Source organism: Chrysemys picta, chromosome 4, assembly GCF_011386835.1.
Source record: "Chrysemys picta bellii isolate R12L10 chromosome 4, ASM1138683v2, whole genome shotgun sequence".
Lineage (NCBI taxonomy): Eukaryota > Metazoa > Chordata > Testudines > Emydidae > Chrysemys > Chrysemys picta.
In genome coordinates, this window is record NC_088794.1 from 101734037 (window position 1) to 101759945 (window position 25909).

The window sequence follows — 25909 nt, forward strand, 5'->3', positions numbered from 1 at the left end:
CTGCAAATATGGTCCACAGATATAGATATCTGCAGAGCAGGGCTTGAACTATACATGCAGGGGATTGTAGATTCACGCCCTTAGACTACAGCTCTGAGACAAGAGACTTTGGGTGAAATCCTAGCCCTATTAACATCAATAGTAAAACTCCCATTGACTTCAATAGAGCCAGAATTTCACCCTTCATCTTCCTCCACGTTATAAGGCATCATGTACGTTTTAGAAATAAATTATAACTCCACCTTGCATTAATGGAAATATGCACTGGGAGAATGTTGTGTTCAAGTAAGATGCAGAAAATATCCTCCCCCTATTTCCTGTAATTGTTAATTGAAGAAGTATTCTTAGAGTAATATTTTCAAAAGTGCCCAAGTCCCATTTTCAAATTGACAGTTTGACTTCTGAGTTCCTAGCAGCCAACATTTTCAAAGATATTTAGGCATCAAAAAATGTGGCCTGGGGCCTAATTGGTTAGACACCTACCTCCCATAGACTAGGCGGTATAGCTAGTGAAATTGCAAGACAGACAAATAATAATGCAATTTTTAAGAAAAGAATATATTCTGGAGAAAATCTGTGGGAGATGATTTTGTCAGGTTCCATGTGGAAGCGCTGATGACTGCACATTTATTTTTAATAGTTCTGTTATATCTTACTGTCTATAAATCATTTTTGAAGATGATCTAATATCTATAATTTTGCTCTAAAAGTTTTTTCTTCCTGAGCATAGACAATTCAGTTTAAAAGATTTTCTTTGATAAACCTTAATCTGATGTCTTTTGTTTTTGTAATCAGATTGATTTTCTTTCATTCCTTTAGGTAAGCCATTAGAATGTTCTGGAAAATCCCTAAGTGGTTACCAGTGGGTTTCAGGCATCACTGCCCGCTTCCTTCCACTAGAAGGAAGGAGTATTCAACATGCAGCTCAGGAAGCGTTCTCTTCCCTCCAAGGTGCTTTATTAATCTGAGCCATTATTTATCACTAAAACAATTGTTTTTTAAACACAGTGCAAAGTAAAGAGCTGATATATTTTTATGTTTTGATAACTTTAAATTCTATGATTATAAACTTACCATCTCAGGCTTGCCTCAGGCTGGCATCATGCTGTGAAGACTGCTAACTTTAATATTGAACACATTGTAATGTGCACAGATTTTGAAGACCCTAAAAAGCAAGGATAGGGGATAAAATCAGTATATCAGAATTATTTCCAAAATATTCTTAACAGCTTTGTGGAAGACAACTCTATCGTTTTATGTAATGGAATATATATAGTATATATGTGTATCTTTTTCTAGATATAATGTTTACATAGTCTGTCTGTGCATGTATGTTGTGGATGCCGGCTGCTTGGTAAAGTGCTTTTGTTACCACAATAATTTTAAATTAAGTTTTCCAGAAAGCTGTTGCTCTTGTACAGTTTGGCATCTAGGATTAGGTCAGTAGCAGTAAATCTCATTTATGTACTTAATGCAAAGGAAAAATTGCTGTCTTGGGAATCATGGAAGCCAGATTCCTTGCTATCACACTCTTACAAGATATTGACATATAAAACAAAATGTTCCAATTTTGTTTTGCAGTCTTTTTGCATTTTTAAACTTTAAATAAAGAATGCTTATGCAGGCTTCTTTTTCATTCATAAAAATGAAAATCATTCTTAGTGACTGCTTGGGTAGCCATGTATTCTTGTTCACGAATTCTTGTGATATATTGGCCCATAAAATCTTTACATTTGGCTTGTGCAGCTGAGTTCATGACTGAATACAGAATGATAAAGAATCTTTAGCATTTTTAGAAAGCAAAGAAGTCATGCTTTCTAGATGGCCTTTAAGCTTGTTTTTAACAGCCTGGAAATCAGCAAAGAGGGTGTAATCAAACTTGTAGTTAAAGGCACTAGTGTTTAGCGTAAATCTTTTGGGCATAATCTGTAAATTGAAGCAAAGGGGCTCTATAACATTTTCCTTGGTTCTCATTTTATTTGTTTGGATATCTGCCAATCCAAACATTATATGTTTTTGCCTTGCCATCCATCAGAAGTTTTTTTAAAAACCTACTTATTGTGTCATTGGCTAGTTGAGTAGCCTATTGCTTTCAGCATATTACTTATATTTACTGTATTCGCTGTATTGTTTTCCATTTCTGGCAAAATAGTAGCTTTTTGATCCTTGGTAATAAATGTCAATGCTCACATTTCCTGTGGGGTTTTTGCCTTTTCGTGTGGAGGGTGGGGAAAGCTGAATGAATTATGATCCTGTCATCTGAAGAAACCACAATATGTTTCTTTGCCAAGTTTTTCTGAGCGCTAAACTGATCATCTGCAGGTATGCATGAGCCTTTTCCTGAACTCTTACTAGCAATGTATGTAGGACTTCTGCCTGTTCTCTGTCATGTTGGAAGAATGGAGCATACACAAGTCTTTTTAACTTACTCCTTGCAAGGTTAATTAATTTAATCACCTCTAAAGAAGATGAGTTTTGCCAGAAAGATTTAGAAATGGAAATTTGCTACTGGACTTCATGAAACATACGATAATCCTAGCCCATAATATCAAAAGCCGAAGAGGGAATCTAGTGCTGTACTTTTTCCATTTCTTTACTTTTTCAACCTATATTTTTTATTCAAACTTTTCTTACATTAAAGTTTTTGGAAGGAGACAAAAATTACAATAGTAAATGTTATCAATAGAGGGTCAGTTCCTGAACTATTATAAATTGGCATCGTCCATAGGCGTCAATGATCTGGCCCAGAGTTGGATGTAGTACAAAGTACAGACTGTGCTGATGTTCTCTCTTGTGCATTTTCAGGATAAGGATCCTACTCAGGTCATCCATTAATAAATAAATGTGTGCAGTGTAGTTGTAGGTGTGTTGGTCCTAGGATATCTGAGAGACAAGATGGGTGAGGCAATATCTTTTATTAGACGAATTTCAGTTGGTGAGAGAAACAAGCTTTTGAGCCACACAGAGCTCTTCTTCAGAAGCTCAAAAGCTTGTCTCTCTCACCAACAGAAGTTTTCCAATAAAAGATATCGTTACCCACCTCGTCTCTCTAAATAAATAAATAGCATTCTGACCAATAGTACTTTCATTTCAAAAGCAGTTCTGTCCTAATGAGGCTGAGTCATACCTGACCAAATCCTACAGACTCCTAGATGGCAGTGAAAGGCCCAAAACTCATTAGAAATACCATGTACTTCTTTTGTGTATCATGGATGAAAGCTCTGTGGAGGCTATCTCTATGAATGAATGGATGGAGGATTTGTAGGTGGGCCAAGAAAATGGTGTGTGGGTGTGTAGGTAGAGAGTGGTAGTTAGAAGCTTCACCAACTGTGCCTTTCTACCAGACACAGTCCTTCATGTCACCAGCAGTACCCTGCCTCTGTATTGGGAGAAAAATTCCATCTCCCCACTCCCCTCAACACACATGCATAATTCCTTTGGCAGGGCAGGGCAGAGCAGGATTTCACCTTTACTATATTTTTTTAAAGTGATCCTTTTTATAACAAAGTTAAGAATTATGAACATTAAGAAATAAATTCCCTTTCCTTTCAATTTGGTCAAATACAGTTATACATCATGCAAATTAGCTTTTTCGGTTTAGCCCAGTATTTCCTCCCCAAAAATATGTTTCAAATCACACACTTCTCACACACTTGAGAAAAAAAAATGCTTGGCTAAAATGTTCCATTGACTGTAAATTTGAAAAGTGCACTTATTTCCTAGCTGACTGAAGAAGAGCTCTGTATAAGCTCAAAATCTTGTCTCTGAATATATTTAAAAGAATGGAGACATTTTACATGAAAACTATTTGCTTTCACTTTAGCCTCCCTCAGCAGATTATCTTCATGCTCTCATCCTACTTGCTAATTAGAATGAAAATATCTATGTCCAATCTATAACTTTAAAGGGCAATATAGCCAAAACTATCATGAAGGGAGGCTTGCGTAGCAGTTAACTCATGTCACATGGGACCCTATTACTGTATATGTTCTGTATTCTTTCACACTTTTCAGAGAAAGCTTTGTACTTAATTTAGCTTCTGTAGCTCCTGAGACTTAAATGCAGAATACAGGACCACACAGTAATATACTGTCCCACAAATTTTGATAAGGCGCTCAGGATGGAAATGTGTGTTCTAAATTGCATCCTGTTAACTCCCCTAACTTTATTCTTCTTCCTCTATATAATCAGCTCTGGTTGAGTCCATTTTCTCACCAATACCCTTTTATCCTGAACCCAATTTACCTGTTCTCTGACACCAAATATGTGTGTCCTTCCTTCACCCCTCTCCTTTAGTCTCTCCAACCATTTACACCCCTTTACTTATATTTATACTGAATTTGCCATTGCTTGATCTCCAGCAAGTGGATGATAAATTGCTGGAAATTGTAGTTTATTCTACTATCCATTATTTTTATTTTTGCACAGTAGTGCAGTGGAATGTAGACTGCTGTATATATGTATTTATTAAGATACAATGTATTTTCTTAAGGCAAGTGTAAATTCAGGTTCGAAGAATTTTCAGGTATGTTTTATCTCCTTATTATCAGATAAAATTAACACAAAAAAGCACTTAATAAAAAATAAGGCTATACCATCAAAGATTATTGTAAGGGGAAAAGTAATATATTACTAAAGCACTCAGTCATGTTAAGTAAGTGTTAGGTTATTATCATTTGATTTTCTTGGACAAACATAAGATGCCTCTGCTATCTTTCTATGCTCATTTAAAATGTCCTATCTTTAACAGCTATATTATTTTTTTTCTGGTAGCTAATATGAATTCAAAGGGATTGGAATTGAAAGATATTATTTTGGTCCATCTGTATATGAAGAACATGAAAGATTTTGCTGTTATAAATTCAGCTTATATGACAGAGTTTGATTTGTGTCCACCGGCAAGGTAGGATCAGACTCTTGCTATGGTATATTTATGATACACTGTAATATACTGTATTACTACTACTGTATTTATGAAGCTTTTGTACACATTTTTGTGTCTCTCACATATCAAAAGTAGGCTTTTGTCCACCTTTTTCTGGGGAGCATGCTATTTTTTTTTCATATAAATTTTTATTTCCTTGATGGAACAATTGCTACAATAGCATAAGCATATCTACTGTGTAATTAAAAGCATGTGTGTGGCAGGGAGATGCTGTCAATGTTCCGAGTATGGTGAGCCTGACTCCTTTTGTTGGCAGAGACCAAGCTTATCCCTTTTAGTATATGTCTAGTGTCTATCAGACTAGAACTCCAAACTTCCTGCCAAACCCAGGTCTGTTGGAATGAGCCAATCTAATAGTCTAGGCCTGCAAGATCACTCACAGTTCCAATTCTGTACTGCTCATGACTTCCAGGTTATGTAGCAGTTTTATGTTGGAAATTGACTGATGTAGCAAATGCTTTGGTCACTGAAAATCTTACTACAATTTTTGAAAGTTGAGTGTCAAATCTAACAAATTTCATTTACAGATAAAGTAAAAGAGAATTGTCTTTTTGTTTTGGATTGTTTTTTTTGTTATAAGAGTACATGATGGGGGGGGGAGAGGAAGATGTGATATAGCTCAACGTTAGTAAGGCTTTTGATGCTGTGTCACGTGACCTTCTTATAAACAAACTAGGGAAATATAGCCTAGACGAACCTACTATAAGGTGGGTGCACAACTTGAGAATTATACTCAGTGACTGGTGAACAATCAGGCTGAAAAGGTATATTGAGTGGGGTCCTGCAGACATCTGTCCTGGGTCTGGTTCTATTCGATATCTTCATCAGTGATTTTGATAATGGCATAGAGAGTATACTTATTAAGTTTGCAATTCCTCCCAGATTGGTATCGTCTGCAAGTGCTTTGGAGGAACGGATTAGAATTCAAAATGAACTTGACAAACTGGATAAATGTTCTGAAATAAATAGGATGAAATTCCTTAAGGACAAATGTGAAGTACTCCACTTAGGAAGGAATAATCAGTTTCACAAATACAAAATGGGAAATGATGGCTTAGGAAGGAGCACTGCAGAAAGGATCTGGGGGTCATAGTGGATCACAAACTAAATAGGAATCTACAATGTAACGCTCTTGCAAAAAAAGTATTTAGTTCAGGGCACCACACTTCAGGAAACAGGTAGACAAATTGGAGACAGTCCAGAGGAGAGTTTCAAAAATGATTAAAGGTCTAGAAAACGGGATCCACAAGGAAGGATTGTAAAAATTTGGTTTGTTGAGTCTGGAGAAGAGAAGGCTGAAAGGGGACATGTTCATAGATTCATAGATTCTAGGACTGGAAGGGACCTCGAGAGGTCATAGAGTCCAGTCCCCTGCCCGCATGGCAGGACCAAATACTGTCTAGACCATCCCTGATAGACATTTATCTAACCTACTCTTAAATATCTCCAGAGATGGAGATTCCACAACCTCCCTAGGCAATTTATTCCAGTGTTTAACCACCCTGACAGTTAAGAACTTTTTCCTAATGTCCAACCTAGACCTCCCTTGCTGCAGTTTAAACCCATTGCTTCTGGTTCTATCCTTAGAGGCTAAGGTGAACAAGTTTTCTCCCTCCTCCTTATGACACCCTTTTAAATATCTGAAAACTGCTATCATGTTCCCTCTCAGTCTTCTCTTTTCCAAACTAAACAAACCCAATTCTTTCAGCCTTCCTTCATAGGTCATGTTCTCAAGACCTTTAATCATTCTTGTTGCTCTTCTCTGGACCCGCTCCAATTTCTCCACATCTTTTTTAAAATGTGGTGCCCAGAACTGGACACAATACTCCAGCTGAGGCCTAACCAGAACAGAGTAGAGCGGAAGAATGACTTCTCGTGTCTTGCTCACAACACACCTGTTAATACATCCCAGAATCATGTTTGCTTTTTTTGCAACAGCATCACACTGTTGACTCATATTTAGCTTGTGGTCCACTATAACCCCTAGATTCCTTTCTGATGGTAACAGTCTTCAAGTACATAAAAGATTGTTATGAAGAGGAGGGTGATAAATTGTTCTCCTTGACCACCTAGGACAGAACAAGAACCAATGGGCTTAAATTTCAGCAAGGGCAATTTAAGTTAGACACTAGGAAAAACTTCCTAACTTATAAGGGTAGTTAGCACTGAAACAAGTTACCTAGGGAAGTTGTGGAGTCTCCGTCATTGGAAGTTTTTAAGAACCGATTAGACAAGCATCTGTCAGGGATGGTCTAAGTAATACTGAGTCCCGCCTCACTGCCGTGGACTGGACTAGATGACCTATTGAGGTCTCTTCCAGTCCCACATTTCTGTGATTTCCAGAATGAGAACTAGAAAGACTCTTGCACCTTACAGTGCTTAGCAACTGAAATACTGATAGGTTGACTAACTGCTTTTCATTTAGTGTACAGAATCCTACAATATACTTAAAATTTGTAAACTTTAACTTCAGGTCGGTTAAGGTAAAATTCAGTTTTTGTTCATGTATATAAAACATCTAACATCTGCATAAATGTAGGAAGAGTTGAGATGATAATCATTCAATTAATGAAAGTGCCATACATAATTAATTTTATATTAATAAATGATTAATAAAATGGCTTTGTTATAACAATTTATTGCTATATTAATATATATTTACCTATATAATAATTAAATTTATTATATAGGTAAATATATAGCAATACATTTCCGGATGTGATTTGGTGGAGCAATACCTTTTTGACTCAAAATATTCTTTGCATAAAAAATAGCCTAGTCCATTTTCCAGGTTTGAGTAAACAGAACCATGAAAGATCTATGTTACAATATTCCCTACAAAATACTTTCTTTTAATTCAGAGTTAAATGTGCCTAGTGATGGGGATACCATCACTTCATTGAGGAAACTATTCCTATCCCTAAAATCTCTGGTTGAGAAGAATTTCTCATATTTTCTAATATTTTCTAATATAATTCTAATATTCAGCCTAAATTTTCATTTTTAAAAATTACATTCCATTTCTCCTAATTTTGCCTGCCTGAACAACCATAAACATTTCCATGGTTAGCTTTTACACTTTTCTGGACTCTCCAGATTGTCAATATCTTTTGGAATTCATTTCCCAGAAGTGAAAGCAATATCCAAGGTGCAGTCATACCACAGGGGTAGGAAGTGGAACTGTTTCCTCAGTGTTCTTTTGTGTAATGCCTGTGTGTTTGCTGGCCCAAATTGTATAGAGCATTTTATTGGCTGCCACGTTGCATTGCTAACTCTTGTCTATTGTTTTGGCCACTGTCACCACTGCATCTCTTTCATCATTGCTGCTTTCCAAATTTTTCCCTCCCATTGAACATCTGTGTTTGGGATTATAAATACCCAGAACAAGCATACTTGCATTTTCATCATACCTAATTTGGTATTCTCTGTGAATTTATTATCTTAATACGTACCCTCTCTCCCAGGTCATTAATGGAAATATAAATATATAAAGTTAAAGGACTGTACAAGTGACAAAATGATTTTTTTTTAGTGCTGCATAAAATCTTTTATAGGAAGCAAGTTCTTTGCTTTTTCCCATTGTGCAACAATGAGGGCTTTATTACTTATTCAAGTTAATAAGGTCTATTTTCCACTACTTAGTAATAGCTCTACTAGTAATTGGATCTGTGTTGGACTCATTGCTTCGAAGGCTTCCCTAAGATAATTATCCATGGATCCTTACTAATGTCATGCCCCAAAATTTACAAATCTTCCTATATTTTATCCCAATATACAATCAGTGGAGAAGAGGTCCAAAAATAATGAAATTAAGTTGCAAGCTTGCATTTGCTACAGAGTGAATAAGATTTATACAATATATAGTAGGAATTATGCAACATAGCAGCACTGTAGTAAAGATAAAATATAATCTGTTATTCAATCATTATTGCTTTATTACCAATCTGAATACTACTGAGCTTGCCTTGGCCCATACCAATCATAACTATTTGATTTGATTTTTTTATTCACTCTTTCATCTTTTGTCTATACCTGGTGTATTTCAAGCAACCAGTGTGTGGCTACTGTTACAAAAATTAAAAATAATATCATCATAGATATATGAACATAAGCACAAAGGGGGAGAAAGAAGAGAAAAGGATAAAAAGTTATAACCCTAAAGAGAGGGATTGCCTTACGTGAAGCACATTACCATTTAAAAGTAAATATGCCATCTTTTCCTTTTTAAAACTGTTTGTCAAAAATGTGTATCTTCTATTAGTGAAATTATATAAACAAACTAATGGAAAATGCATACACCTTTGAGATAATGGCAGAGTTAGAGCATTGTCATGTGATAAATGCCAGTGCAAATACTCTGTCAAAATAAGTCTGTGGACAACATTGCTGTGACAAGATGCTATTCCACTTGCACTATTTATATTGCATCAAATGCAAATAAAGTCAGTTCTGTTCAGATGTCATTATTGGTGCTCTCACTGTAACCAAAGGGTGTAGATGTGCTAGAGTGACAATTTTTCACTTGACCTTTCATAAAAAAAAAAATTTCTGCCTTAGCCACAGTAACTAAAAGAGTATATATTTTTAAATGTTTTCCGTATATTTATTGTATTTGAATGATTGGCTAGAATTATTGCTAATTGTATATAATGGTCAGGTGACCTAATAAATGATTAGTCAGCCCTGGTTTTATCTGGCATGATATGAGACAGCAGTAAAGTTATCCCAATAAAGATATCAGTTTGCAGTGTACTCGGTTTCAAAAGCAGTCAGAAACTGTAAAGCTTGGAAATAAAGGTTTTCTATCTACGCATCCTTTGTTGTCCTGTGTCTGGTGTTGTATGTTCTTAATTTTTCCTCTTGAGGTATGGAGACATCAAAGGGGATTGATTTTACAATCCTTTAGGAGAATATACAGTAGTATGGTATGTTTTTCTAGGCAACTCTGTCTTTGCTGGCCTGCCTGAGATACAGAATCATCGAAGACTTTCTCTCAATTTGTAAAAGTTTATTTATGGTCCTACACAAACAACACTGATCTGGGCCAGCACTATATGGGGCAAATAAATTGCATCCTGTGAAGGGGCGTGGCAATTTACATTCCCCCTAAGAAAAAAGAGGGATTTGGGGTGGAATTGTCACTAAGTCACTTCAGAATTGTAACCCAGTTCCAAGGGCTTCTTCAGGGAAATCACCACTATACACTGCCCCGTACTCAGTGCTGAGCCTTATGGTTCAATCAAGCCCCAAGAGTGAGAAGAAAATCCTTAACCAACTCAGGACCTGAAGCTATTGAAAAGAAGTTGTCTTTGTAGTCCACAGTGGGGTGACAACTCTCACCAGGAATGAAAACAAAAATTACTTAAAGAATTACAGAAAGACAAGGTGGGTGAGGTAATATTTTTATTGGACCTGCTTCTGTTGGTGAAAAAGACAAGCTTTCAAGCTTAAACAGAAAAAGAGCTCTGTGCAAGCTCAAAATCTTGTCTCTTTCACCAACAGAAGTGGGTCCAATAAAAGATATTACCACACCCACCTTGCGTCTCTCATATCATATCCTGGGACCAACACAGCTGCAACAGCACTGGAAACAAGAATGTAAAGAATTATAGGTGTATTTGGGATAATGTATCTTATAACAGATCCACAGTCCCCCACCCACCTTCCCTGCATGGTTGGAGAATTTTGTATTACTTTATGTGTTACGTTTTCTGTTCCAATGGATGGTTAGATCCATTACATACTGTTACCCTTGCCTGGCTCAGAATGAGCCACCTCACATGGGACTGGTTAGCTGCTGTGAAATTTTAAATCTACGGACAACACACTGTGTATGATGTGATAATTTAGACCTAAATTATATATTGAGGTCCTGACCCAGGTAGCATAAGAACACTGAGATCTCTTATAAACTCAGAATTATGCAGCCATGTAAATTGATTATGAAATAATTTAATTACTTAGTGCGGCTCCTGAAATAAGGTAGTTGGGAATGGGCAGTACCAGAAGAGGCTAAAGCACTGCATAAAAGGGAGTGGGGAGAGGCTTCTAGGAGATGCAGGCAGCCATCCAGGGTTACTAATCCAGAAAGACATGGCGTTCTCTTTCTGCATAGTCTAAGAGGAGAACATGGCAGGTTCTGTTCCTTACTGTACAGCTTGTAAAGCTGCACAAGAGCAGTTCTCCACTTCAGTATATTTTAAGTACAGTCCCTCCTCCTGCTCCATCCTCTTCTGCTCCTCAAGCTACTGCATGTCTTTTGCTCCCTTGTTTGCATTGCTAGCCATACAATCCCCTATCCCTTCATGTGGAGCTTATAAAAGAACAGGAAAAAAGGTTACAAGCTGGGAGGATGCAGGAAAATCGCTTTTTAAGATTATTTATGTAGCACAAGCAGACTTGTGCTGCATTTTGGTCAAAAGAAAAATTATGCACATATTTGCATGGCTGCATAATTGCATTATGCACAGAGACCTGGCTATGGGAGTTCTCACTAGTAATATGCTAGGAGTACAGACCCAAGGGTATAGAGCTACAATAAATTTGCAAAATTGTCTTGAAAATTTAGCAGCCCAAGCAGAAAATCTACTCACCCATCCTTATGATGATGATAATGGCGGGGTGGTGGGCAGAAAGATGAAATGTTTTGCTTGCCTGTGGTGAAAAAAAGTTACTTTTCCTGAGTAGAATTTCACAAGACTGTATTATAAGATACTTCCTGAGAACACACATTTACAAGTCATTTTCTGTTGAATTTCTTCTGAGAGTAAAATGTTACCTCTTTATGTGTGGACTGCAAACTTAATTCTTCTTCAATAGCTGTAGGCTCTGAGATGCTGCTCTCTTACTAGCTCTTTTTAGTGGCTTGTTTTCAATAGGCTAAATCATTATCTATATAATATGACACATACACACACACACACACACACACATATATATTTATGAATGAATGAACAGGTTGGACAAACACCTGTCAAGGGTGGTCTAGGTTTACTTGGTCCTGCCTCAGTGCAGGAGGCTGGACTTGATGATCTCTCAAGGTCCCTTCCAGCCTTATATTTCTATGAGTATGTAAGATAATCATAATCTTTCATGATTTGTGTTTTCAGAGTATGTGTAGAAGCCCCATTGCTTGATGGAGTACTCTTTTGGATGGATTGCCTTGCACATAAGTGTGACGTTACCATCGGTGATGTGCACTGTTATCAAAAACAGATCATGCATGTACAGAGCATTTCTCACTGGGCACCTGCTAACATAGGACCTTATAGTCAGTCCATCAAGGTAAGCAATCTTTGTTACTGTATATGAACTATTTACCAGTTAATAAAGTTATCAGCTCTTTTCATTTATTTTAATCTGCATAGAAGAAAAAAAAGTTTGCACCTTTTTGTAATATGTTTTTTTAAAAAACTACAAAAAATGAAAAATATAAGTATATACATTTAACATTTTAAAACCTCTGTGTATGACACCTTTTCAATTCTTTTGCTGCAGTTTATCAAACCATTAACTCTGTGATCATCAGGCAGGGCTAAGGACAATTATTTCTTTCAGAGCATCACTCTGCGCAAAAACAGTATGTTGAGGTTGTACACTATAATTATAACAGTAAGTAATTATAGTGCATGTATATTTCCATATGCTTTCTGAAATTTAACTATTAATTGAAAACATTTCAGGGCATTTTAAATTCTTTATGTTCAAAGACAACAAGTTCACACTTTTTCTTAGGAAATCAACGCTTAAACACATGTAAATGAATTCCCTTATGAGGCTCTAGATATTAGTATTGCAGTACATAAAAGCAAATCAGGATTGATGAAGTATTTAGTATTTTTAAAATTTACATTTAATACAAAGTGGACGGGACAAGATATGTTGCTTAACAAATATGAAAGAGTAGGCAGCCCACTTCCCAACTCCTAATGCCTTCCTGAGTATTAGGGAAAAGTCTTGTCTTTAACCTTGCAAAAGAGAATTTGTATGCACTCTTCTCTCCACCCTCCTGTCTGTACAAAAGAAAGAAGATCTAGCCCAAACTATGCTATTACTAGTAGGAGGATCTCTGACTTACACAATATTTTATTTCATATATTGTAATTCTTCTGAGTTGTCTTCTAATTTGCAAACAAACCTATTATTATACTGCTGCAACAATGTTTTGTTTTGTTTGGTGTTAGCTACATTCCGTGTGTGTGGTGATGGCTTAGGCTCGATATCAGGTGGACTTACCCAGGAAGGACATAGAGGGTGGTTATCACATATAACACATAATTTATCTTTGTTTACCTATTTAAAGAAGGTTCATTTGTCAAGAGTAGGAAGTTGCTTTGGTGGACTTTTTCTTCACTCCATTTTAAACACTCTGGGTCATGCTTTGGCTGGCTCTGCCTTGTTTATTCACGTGAGAAAATGCAAAGAACCATACAGTCATTTTGCACCCGTACTGGGGCAACCACATTCTGTATAGTGCAGAGGTGCTGAACTAAGTGAATATCCTAGACCTGGCACAATCTGGATTCGGGCCAGGACATAGGATCGAAACTACTTTAGTAATACTGGTGGATGATCTTCTGCTGTCAATGGATAGAGGATGGACATCCATTTTCATCCTCAGAAATCTCTGCAGCATCTGATAGTCAACCATAGGATACTGCCTGAAAGAAATGGCAGAGTCCAAAGTAATATGTTTAAATTTTTCAAGTTCTTCCTGGAGAGACGCATTGAAAGAGTAGAGATTGGAAACTGCACCCCCTCTACTAGACCCCTCACTTGTGGAGTCCCAGAAGAATCCGTTCTTTCTCTGGTCCTTTTCAAAATCAACATGAGACCACTAGCTGAACTGATAACACAACATGGACTCAGTGCCAGCAATATGGCGATGACATACAGCTATGCTTATCCTTTACTTCATCTGACCATACCACTACCACCAAGATGGCAGCATGCTTGAGTGAGATCAGTTCATGGATGAAAAACAGCTGGTTGGAGCTAAGCGCAAGCAAAACAGGGGTGATGCTGGTGGGCAAGGGTTAGCACTTTGCAGAATTTGCAGTCATGGTGCAGTCTCCTTTGGTTGATGGTACATCCCCACTGTTGGCCAGTTCAGTCTGTAGCCTAGATCCCTCAGTAATGCTAAGCTGTCACATAATAGCATCCACAAGCAATACTTTCTGCCATTTCTGGTTGGCTAGGAGACTCCAGCTCATCCTAGCAGAGGTTATATATGTCTTCAATACCTCCCATCTGAACTACAGCAGTGCAGTATAAGTGGGCACAAAGACATCAGCCCTTAGAGAGCACCAACTAATACTGAACATTCCTTAGCAATACTGACTGCCACAAGCATATCAAACCTATCCCTGGACCTCTACACTGGTTTCCTGTAGAATATCAAGTGAGGTTCAGAGGATGGTCCTCATCTTCAAGGCACTCAATGACCTGGGCCAGGCCTATCCAAAGAATTGCCTTAAGCTCTGTGATGAAGATCATGGTTGACTCTTCCACTCCTCTGGCACACCTGAACTTTCTACTACCAGGGTAAAGCTCGTCTGTGCAGGAGACAGACCTTTCTCAGGTACTGGTCCCAAGCTCTGGAACAAACTAAGTCAGGAACTAAGAACAACCACAAACCTCACCACCTTCCACTTTGAATGCAAAGCACTTTTTTTTAACTCGCCTTCTCTAACATAAACATATAACCGCATGTACATTTAAACACACACACACACACACCAAAATTTTCCAAAACAAAACACTCCACTGTCAACATTATTCTCCTCTTAAGGAGAGGATGAGAGAAAGCACAAACCCCATGTGTCCGTTATTAGTCACACAGTATTGTTGTACTTGTGTCGGTTCCCGAATATTAGAGAGATAAGGTGAATGAGGTAACATCTTTAATTGGACCAACTTCTGTTGGTGAGAGAGACAAGCTTTCGACCTGCAGAGAGGTCGTCTTCTGGTCTGGGAAAGGTACTAAGAGTGTCTCAGCTAAATACAAGATTGAACTGGATTTATGGCTTACTATAACAATTTGTAGCGCACTAACCCTCCTTTTTGTTCTATGACTGCAGGGGTGTTAATGGGCCACTCTACCTTGCATGGTCTCTTAGGATATGTGCTAATTACTTATGCTGAACTATGTGATCTTGTATTTAGCTGTGATACTGATTACACTGCACATTAAAGGGCGGGGTGGGGGAGAGGGAGGCTGTTGTCTGGTTTGCTGGATAGAGATGGTACCTCTTTAAGGGAGAGAGAGAGAGTGATTTTGTGACAGAACATGTCAGCGTGGGCACACTGACCCATTCCTCTCCTCCCCCCGGGTGACTGGAAGAGAAGGGAGGTTATATAAGTACATGCTGAGTAGGAGAAGCCCTCTTTTACCTGAACCAGGCAGAGCAGCACTCACCCTCCCACACATGGAAGTGGCAAAATACCAGGTTTGGTCAGGAACCACTGTGGGCACTGCACTAGTCGTCCTTTCTTGAGCAGTGGGCTGAGAAGAAATTTTTCCCTCACCACCAGATTGGCCTAGGCAAAGTGCAGGGATTTTCACCTTCCTCACAGTGGGTTCGTGGGGCTGGAGGGATTCGTTATGGGTAAACATGGAACAGGAGTTAGGCTGTGATGTTGCAACTAGTTATGTTGACGTGATTGCAGATGTCCAGTGCAGGTACTCCATAACGAAGTGATATAGCAACAGAGAGTCCTGTGGCACCTTTAAGACTAACAGATGTACTGGAGCATAAGTGCGTGAATACCCACTTCGTCAGATGCATGTAGTGATATAATGATCAGATAAATGGATTGGTAAAGGATTTAAAGGCGGTATTCATTAAATGAGCAGAAACAAGGCAGCTTCGGGGCTACTTTGACTGGTACAGTAGGGAGCCAATCCCCTCACCCTTTATGACCCACCTTAACCCTCATTCAAGGTGGAGGGATGGTAAGCTCCCAGCAGCAGGTGTGCTGGGGACCATGATGGGAAAGGGAGAGGGCTGGCAGAAGTCCACCAGATATGTATTGAAATGATCATGGAAATACCTGCACTATACATGTTTATCTGCTGGGTACTCCCAGACAGTTAATAACCAAGTTGCAACCACATCCAGTGTCTTCTGTCCTTCTTCTGGCATAGCTGGACAATCTAAGAACCTTTCCCAGGCTTTAAGAAGAGCTCTGTGTATCTTGAAAGCTTATCTACTACAGAAATTGGTCCAATAAAAGATATTACTTCACCCACCTTGTCTTTCTAAGATGTTAGTCATGTCACTTACCTCACTACTGGAAGATGGTTAGATACCCTACGATAGTAAGGGCAGTATAAGAAACTGTATATAATAGAATAGAACTAGTGCTAATGTTTAATCCAGCCTCCCTGAAGAGGATGGATTGAAGATAAGGTGCCAATCCTGCTTCCCCTTACTTGCCACGCTGGCCAGAAGATGAAAGAGAAAGCACATGCGCTGCCCTTTCAAAGGGTTGTGGATACTCACTTGTAAAATTCAGTCAAAATTCTTTTAGGGCTGTTCCATTGCTGCATGGCCTATTTATCTATGATGTCATATCTTTGAAAATGCTGTTGCCCAGGCTATTTATCTGTGATGTAAAATCTTCAAAAATGTTGTTTCCCAGGATTAATATTCTCTTTCTCTTCACTGATTGATATGCTAAGCATCCTTGACTTCTTTGCTCTCTCTATTTTGCAGTAATCTAACTACAAAAAAAAAAAAAAAAAACCTACAAGATTTTGTCTTGCTTATTTCAATCAGAAAATTATCTTCTTTTTTTCTAGTGTAACTTTATTTTATTTTATCAAAAATGTGTATCTGTTTACTAAAATAGCATATAAAATATATACCCTAAAATTTATTCTTGAAAACACCTTACTGAAAAATACACAAATGCACAATGCAACATACTTACCTTTGGAAGTATGTCAATTTTAAGCTCAAATATGGGTCCCATATAATTTTGAATGTACCTTTTACAAAGTGAAAAGCTTCTAGTTGCCTGTGTTTGGAAATCTATTGAAGCTAGATGCGTGAACATGTTATTCAGTTCTTTGTAAAGTCGCTGGCAGAACAATTTTAGTAAAGCATTTCAAAATTGGTTTTTGGAATAGACTATTTTCCAGTATGTATGAAGTTTGGGGGTTTGATTTTATAAGTATAGTAACAGGGATAGATTGGGAAAGATAAAAATCCTTTGCTCATCATCCTGGAATGTTGACATTTTGATCAATCTTGCATCTTTGAAGAGCAGAAATTTACGGATCTTGTAATTTTAAAGCGTTAATGCTTTTGCCTTTTACATTTTGAGACCTTGGTTCTAATTTGATTATGTCACAAGTAGAAATAAGTAGCTGATCTTAATGGTTCCTAGTGAACTTTTGTTTATATTACAAAATCACCATGCATTTTTGCAAAAATTGTCACGCTTCTCTGAATAGACCCAAGACTGTAACAGCAAGGGTATGTGGCAGCCAAGATTGATGTGCATTGGCATAAATACTGTCCTGGCAACTGAAATTTAGTGGAGGTAGTCCATGCAAATTACAGGTATTTGCACTACAGGCTCAACAAATCACTCAGAAGAGCATCCATTTAATTCTGTAGAAACTTGCAGGATCCTGCCAACTGAAGCATGAGAAAAAAATGTTAAAATTAGAAATATACCATGAGAGTGTCCTTCTGACCCCAGGCTGACAGAAGCAAAACAACACTTACAGAATGTAGTTTTGATCTGAATTCCATTCAAAATATTCATAGCAAAATCAGAATTCATTCCCTTTCTTGAAATTACATGCTTTAAAATCAACCCCAAAGCTTCTGTTCATAGTATGTAGGATATAATCTGTGGTAGGATATAAAGTGGCTGACTTTCCCATTTGTAAGGACAAAATTGTTTGTGCTAACTTAACATATTTTTCTTGGCTCAAATCTTTTACTGGTGCAGAAGCCTCTGTCCATCTGAGTGTTCATCTGTCAGTAACTTCAGTATAAAATATACATCTATGCTGTAGTAATGACTATCCTTCTGGCCTCAGTAAATATGGTACAAGTGTACTTAAATCCAGGATAATGTGAGATTACAAACTCTGCCTTGCTTCCAATAGGCAATAAACCAATTATTTGCCACTGTTTAGCCCTGTGTTACATCTGTCAAGAAAGACAGTTGTATTTTGCACTCAGTAGCAGTGGATTGTAGCCACTTTTAAAGAAGGATTAAAAAAGGGCTTTTTTCACCCTCACTGGAGAGAAGGGCCAATTGCAATATCCTCTTACAAGTGGGACATTCAACTCTGGGAAAAATAAACAACCCTAATAGCAGTAGTAGGTTATCATCATGTATGTGGACCAGCACTAGAGAGGGATGAGACACACTCTTTGCAAGTGGGTTTCACAGATAATTGCTGACATCAGAGGGAACCATTGATACTGTTGGAAATGGTAAGTAAACTCAGCATGAGCCCCGACTGCCTTGACCATCATTAGAGGCCTCACTTCTCTCCTTTTCCTGAGTCTCTTGCCTCACCAATCTCATGCTAGCAGAGAAGGGAACTAAATTATAAAAATGAACATGAGTTCAAATACATATTTTTATTTATTTGAGTTTCGCCATGATAAATGACAGTTCTAGACAAAGGGTCGGATTTTCAGCTAGTATAAATTGGCTTAGTTCCATTGACTTCAGCAGAACTTTGGCAGATGTATACCAGCTGAGAATCTGGCCCAAAATCTTTATAGAATGCATGTTTAAAAGGGACGCATGGAGCTGCATGGCTAGAGGGAAGTTTTGTATTTAAATGTTGAACCAATATTTTTAAATTAAAAATAGCCTTTTAGCAATATTTACAGAGTTAAAAATTTACTTATTTTACCTGATTCTAATTATTTTGCTACTATGTGTTAAATACGAGGAAACACATTTCTCTTGAGCTAGTTTTTTTTATTGCTGAATGCAATCTACAAGTTCACTGAATATTTAGAAAAAAAAATTCTTCCACAAATGTGAAATTTGAAGTAGATTCACATTGCAAAATAAGCAACAGAGGGTCCTGTGGCACCTTTGAGACTAACAGAAGTACTGGGAGCATAAGCGTTCGTGGCTTGCCTTCTTGCATCTGAAGAAGTGAGGTTCTTACCCATGAAAGCTTATGCTCCCAGTACTTCTGTTAGTCTCAAAGGTGCCACAGGACCCTCTGTTGCTTTTTACAGATTCAGACTAACACGGCTACCCCTCTGATAATTGCAAAATAAGACTGCCTGATTCATGTCTTCCATAGATTGTCATTGTATAGTATCTAAAATTACAATTTGATTACAATATATCAGTCAAATTGCAACATATGTAGTGGTATTTACAATGAATGATACTTCATGGTAGAGGAGCTTGGATAGTAGTGAACCACCCTGAAGAACAGCTTTAAGGGTAAAATATATGTTCCATATTAAAACCACAAGATAGATGCCTGGTGCCATATACATTAGTATCTGTTATCTGAGAGTTACACAGAATTGTCTTCCAATTTTTCTTCAGTTAATGTTATACTAGTTATGTGTTACACAAGACTGTACTGTGCATCGATATTGAGGCAAAGGAAGGTATAAAATTAGAGACCTCCTTGTAGAAGTGAGGCAGTACAGGGAAAGCACTGCATCTATTGGAGGAATGATACAGGGCAAGCAGCAGCTGGTTGGGAAAATTGGCAACAAATGTTGATCACAGTATTAGCAAATCATTCAAGTAAGATCAGAATCCAAGTTAGCATATTAACATGCACCAAACAGATGTCTGGACTAGATAACTAAGCTAAACCATAATACCTAGACGTACAGATCTGAACAATAAAAACGTACAAATGATGAATTTTTAAGGGAAAAAAGAAGCTGAAAGTGAGTAATCACAGTCTGTGTATCTGCCTTTTAGTATTGTTATTAGATTCAGGAGGATACAAATGAGAAAATTACATAACTGTGGAAAAAGTAAAGCAAGAGCTCTTCTGAAGCATGAGTCATGTGACACACTGGCTATGTCTACACTGCAGTTAAAAACCCCACAGTTGGCCTGTACCAGCTGACTCGGCTAAGGGGCTGTTTAATTGTCATGTAGGCATTTGAGTTTGGGCTGCAGCCTGGGTTCCCAGAGCCGGGGCTGCAGCCCGAGCCTGAACGTCTACGCGTCAATTAAAAAGAACCTTATCCTGAGCCCTGCTAGCCCAAGTGAGGTGGCATGGGCCAGCCACAGGTTTTTAATTGCAGTGTAGACATTCCCTCAGTAGCCCAGTGAAAGATGGTTAGTGCTGACAACTGTTGAACAGACTAGTGTGATCAGAAATTTTGGGTGAATCTGTCATTCCACTGTAAGAATGACAAAGGAAATGTCAATGTCTGCCTTAATTTTTCTTTTTGAAAGTCCTTTAAAAACAGTGTGTGTGACATTTAGTACTTATGAAAGTACGGGACTGCTGTCTGTCGTAGGGTTTTATACTGCGCTCTGTTTTTACCCCACAGCCTCCCCCCTTGTCGTTTGGTAAGAATCAGAGCTTTGCTCATTATCCAGAAAGGATTCCTGGACATAAGGCAGCATCTCAGGGGACAGGGTGCTGGAGATCTTCAGAGATGGGCAAGTCTGGGATTGTTATCACATGGTTGTATTTTCGTATTATTGCTGCGTCTCTTTGGAGAGCTAGCATGAGTATGTGTGCTCATGCAGGGGAATCCCAACCATAGATTGTAGTGTAGACATAGCCTTAAACTGCAGCATCCAGAGCTGCATAGAGTACTCCAGATGAGGCTTCAACGGTGCCAACTAGAGCAGGACCATTACTTCCCGCGTCTTACATATCACACTCCTGTTAATACACCTCAAAACGATAGTAACCTTTTTTGCAACTGCATCACATTATTGACTTATTCAATTTGTCATCCACTATAACCCGATCCTTTTCAGCAGTACTATGGCATAGCCAGTTTTTCCCGATTGTGTATTCATGGTCCTCAGTGTAATAATTTGTACTTGTTTTTATCGAATGTCATCTTGTTGATTTCGGACCAATTCTCCAATTTATTATTGTCATCTTGAATTCTAATCCTCTCCTCCAAAGTGTCTGCAACTCCTCCCAACCTGTCTCCAACTTTTATAAGCATGCTCTCCACTCCATTATTCAAGTCATTAATGAAAATATTGATCTGTACCAGATCAGGGACACATTCCTGCCAGACCACGCTTGATATTTTTTAAGTATGGTCTTTAAGTACCCTAGGATGGATTTCATCCTGCTGATTTGAATACATCTAACTTAACTAAATATTCTTTAATGTGTTCTTTCCCTATTTTGGCTTGTGTTCTTTCCCCATTGTTGTTAATATTCATTTTGTTAAGTATTTGATCACCAATAACCTTTTTATGAAAACTAAAGCTAAATGGGAATTAAACACCTCAACCTTCTTAATATCATGACTTTCCTTCATCTTTCTCTTGCTTCTAATATTGCCTTTTATGTCCCTTTCTAGGTGTAATTCATTTTGTGCCTTCGCCTTTCTGCTTTTGTCCCTACATGTTTGTCTTTTGTATTCATCTGTAGCATTTTGTCCATGTTTCCACTTTTTGTAAGATTCCTTTTTGGCCTCTGACTATTCTTTCTCTCTTTCCTTCACTTCAGGATATTTTGTGTGATGCCTTTAATAATGTCTCTCTGAGAAACTTCCAGCTCTCCCGAACTTCTTTTTTCCTTACAGATAATGCTGTAGTGGATAGTAAACTATCCAGTTATTACTTTGGTATAACGATGTCACTTAGGGGTGTAGATTATATCGACCTAAGTGCTGGTGTAGCTTCTCCCACTGACATAGCTACCTCCTCTCGCAGAGGTGGAATTATTAAACCAATGGGAGAACTCTCTCCTGTTGGCTTAGAGTGTCTTCACCAGATGTGCTACAGTGGCACAGCTGCATTGGTGCAGGTGCGCTGGTGCAAATTTCTAGTGCAGACAGACCTTTAGATTTTCTCCCCATAGACTTTACCTACCAGTAAGTCCATTGTCCTTATTCTGCGGTTCTCACTCCTTCCTTTCCTTTGAATCATTATGTCTATCATTTCATGATCACTTTTCACGCAAATTGCCTTCAGGCTTCAGATTTGCAACCAATTCCTCTTTGTTAGTCAGAATCAATTCTAAAATGTCTTTCCTCCGGTTACTTCCTCCACCTTCTACGATAAGAACTTAACACCAATACATTCCAAGAACGTACTGGACATTTTGTGTTTTGCCATATTACGTTTCCAACAGATGTTTGGATAATTAAAATCCCTCATTGCTACCAGGTCTTATGTGTTCTAGAAATGCCTAATCACCCACCTCCTCCTCCTGATTTGGTGATTTATGACATCTACCATGAGGTTGCCCCTCTATTTTTCTCCTTTTTTCTTTACCCAGAGACTTTCATCTGGTCTACCTCTCACCTCTTTCTGGACCTCAGAATAAGTGTATATTTTTGATGTATAATGCAGTACCTCCTCCCGTTTTTCTCTGCCTGTCCTTCCTGAACAAGCTATATACCCCTCTGTACCAATATGCCAGTCAGGAGATGTATCACACCAAGTCTGTGTGTGTGTGTGTGTCTGTGTCTGTGTGTATTAGTGATTCAATAGAGTTGAATTTATTTCAAGATTTTTGGTCTGGAAATACTAAGCAGAGATTTTATTAAAATTGGGTGAATATTGCCTCAGAGTTAATTTTATGTGCTTTTATTGTCTAGGGTGTTGGTGAGCATTCCCATTATCATTTCATGTGGTTTTGTTTGGGAGAACTATTCTCCAGATTTCAGACTATCAAATCCATTTTTTCTTGTGACTCACCCGAGATTTGAACCCTATCCCCATAAGTACAGTGCTTTTTTATAATCCACTGTGCCACTTTCCTCCTCATTTTGATTTTGTTTCTAAAAACCTTTGGGTAAATCACGAACTATGATTTCACTTAGGCCTGTTCTACACTACAGGGGTAAGTTGGCCTAAGTTACGCAACTTCAGCTACGTGTATAACGTAGCTGGATTCGACGTAGCTTAGGTTGATTTACTGTGGTGTCTACACTGCACTGCGTCGATGGGAGAAACTCTCCTGTTGACTTACCTTACACTTCTTGTTCTGGTGGAGTACTGGAGTCAACGGGAGAGCAATCTGCGCTCGATTTAGTGTATCTTCACTAGATCTGCTAAATCGACCCCCGGTGCATCGGTCGCCGCAGCATTGATCCCCGGTAAGTGTAGACATACCCTTAGTTTGTCTGTTCCGTTGTCCAGTAAATAGATAATGCTGTAGTGGATAGTAAACTATCCAGTTAAAAATGAGAGAACTATCAGTCTGTGATGATCAGCAGATATTATCCAAACATCTCTACCAACAAGGAGATGTTCTGTTCCTGCCTGCACATCAGTGCTTCTGTGAAATCTGATCCAGGTGGCTATTTAGTTGAAATATGAAGGGAAATCATCTTTTTTAGTTTATCAGATTGAAGTAATTACTCAAAAATCATTGCAACCAAATCTAAGGAGGGGCCACAAGGTTTAATTCTGGGTGTGCTATTTACAGATTAATTAGTACATTTAACTTCATTTTTAATACCACAGAATTAATCCCATAAAAATTAGTGATCTCAGAGGAGTCAGTTGTCAACTTCTGACAGGATCTCTTCGCCATAATCTATTAAAATGCTGCTTTTATCTTGTCTTGCCTGTGTCATATTTTATGGATTTTTTCATAAACACTGCCTATACTTCATAAATGTCTCAATTTTCTAGTCTATTAACATTACTTCAAAAGCAATTGATAAAAGAGTAGGGCATGCATGAAATAATACACCAATAATGTGAAGTGCTGGAGGCAAGAACAGTGGGTAGTATCTGCACAGCTTGTGAGCTGAAACAATGAAAGGATGTTTTATCTACTACAATAAAGAAACAAATGATCATTTTTGATAGTAGAAAAAAGATTGCTAGTAATTGGGCAGATGAAAAATGAGTTACACGGGAAATATAGCGTATTTTGAAAATGATAACTGAATTGCGAAAACAAACATCTGTGAGCATATATTTACAGTTTTCAGGACCTTTCCCCTTTGATTATGATGGTTATTGCAATCATTTTCATATTTTATATATTCACGTTTTTTCTATATATAGGCAATAAACCTGTAGGTATAGATGTATTACAGGCGGATCCAGGCTTCTGCACATTTAGAGTCAAGGATGCTATGCTGAGTGAAAGTATAAGCAAATGAATATTTTGGAGGCTATTTTCAGTCTCTTATGATTTACCATAATTCCTGAACTAAGGAAAGAGAGAGAGAAAAGATCACTTAAAGTAAATAACATGTTTTATCCTTGCTTCTGGTTGACCTTAATATTTCACATTGTTATGAGAGATCCCATTTTCCAAAATTACAATGTTAGCCATGATACAAGTATCAGCTGACTGGGACGAGGGCAGTGTAGGCTAGTGGTCAGAGTGGGCATCGGGAACCAAGGACTAGGTTGATCAGACCCAGAGTCAGTAGTTGGAAGCTGGAGCCAATGGTCAAGCCGGAGGTCAGGAGCTAGATACAAGAGCCAAGGGTCAAGCCGGAGGTCAGGAACTGGAGCAAGCAGGGTAGCAGACAGGGAGTCATGCAAGTCAGAAGTGGCAGTCTCAGTGGTGGGCATGAGTAGCAGCCAGTGAGCCACTTCTGCGGCTTAAAAGGTGTCCTCCTGGGCACTCCAGCCAATCAGCTGGCATGGCCAATCAGGCAGCTTACTGCAGTCCTCTGTTGCAGGCCCCGATTCCTGACAACAAGGGAGCATTGTGAATATTACAAGGAAGGCAGGTATCAAAGAAGCAACTTCTGTCTTGCAGAAGGTCATTTATTGCTCATTCACTTGTGGGGTACGTACTATATGTACAGTATTGTGACCAAAAAAGTAAATATGCGAACACCGTAAAAATGGCTAAAAAAGACACCCATCACATCATCTCTGCCAAGGCGCTGAGCACCCTCATCTCCCACTGATATTTAAATGAACTCTTAGAGATCAGTAGGGGCTGAGGGTAGTCAGAATCTGTCAGACTCAAGCCTTCATTCAGCAGAGGTAAACACCAGAACAAAGTAGGCATATGTTGGCTAGATATCTAGCCATCTATATGAAGTATTTATATGGCCCACGTTACCATAGTATCGGAGCGGCTTGCAGTCTTTAATGAATTTCTCCTTACAATTCCCTTGTGAGCTAAAGAATGGCTATTATTCCCATTGAACAGATGGAGAAATGAAGCACGGAGAGACTAAGGGTATATGTACACTGCAGCTAGATGTGTGATTGCAGCTTGTGTAGGCATACCCAAACTAGCTTTAATTTAGCTAATTCCGCTAAAACTAGCAGTGAAGATTTGGCAGCACAAATGGCAGTGCAGGCTGTACAAACCCACTCAAAACCCTGGACACATACTCATATTGCTAGCCCATACCCAGGTCCATGCAACTGCATCTTCGTGACAACTTTTAGCTGTGCTAGCAAGATTAAAGCCAGGGTGGGCATACCTACACAAGCCGCAGTCACACCTCCAATTGCAGTGATTGACCCAACATCACACAGGGAGTGTGTGGCGGAACAGGGCAGTGAAACTTGGTCTCTCGGTCCCAGGCTAGTGCCCTAACTGGACCATCCTTCCTGTCTGCAGCAAAGATGAGGTAAAATCATATGGTGAATTCTTGATCCCATTGAAGTCAATGGGAGTTTTCTATTAGCTTCAGTGGAATGAGAATTTCACCTTTAGGCTCCGTTTCTACAAGCACTTACATATGTGCTTACCTTTATACATGTGAGTAGTTCCATTGAACTCAAAAGGACTATTTTCATATATACAGTTAAGAATATATGTAAGTGACATTTATGTGCTGTATATCTGGACACCAGCAT

The 25909-nt window shown here is 38.4% G+C and overlaps 1 protein-coding gene across 6 annotated transcripts in view; it reads left to right on the forward strand.

The window, feature by feature from the left end:
• Positions 1-25909, forward strand: part of DPH6 (diphthamine biosynthesis 6) — a 356254-nt gene that overhangs the window by 173529 nt on the left and 156816 nt on the right. For all 6 annotated transcript variants that reach the window (XM_065593241.1, XM_065593239.1, XM_065593243.1 and 3 more), the window contains 3 exons: positions 820-951; positions 4774-4903; positions 12055-12229. In XM_065593241.1, coding sequence (XP_065449313.1) covers positions 820-951; positions 4774-4903; positions 12055-12229 — 437 coding nt within the window. The remainder of the gene's footprint in view (positions 1-819; positions 952-4773; positions 4904-12054; positions 12230-25909) is intronic.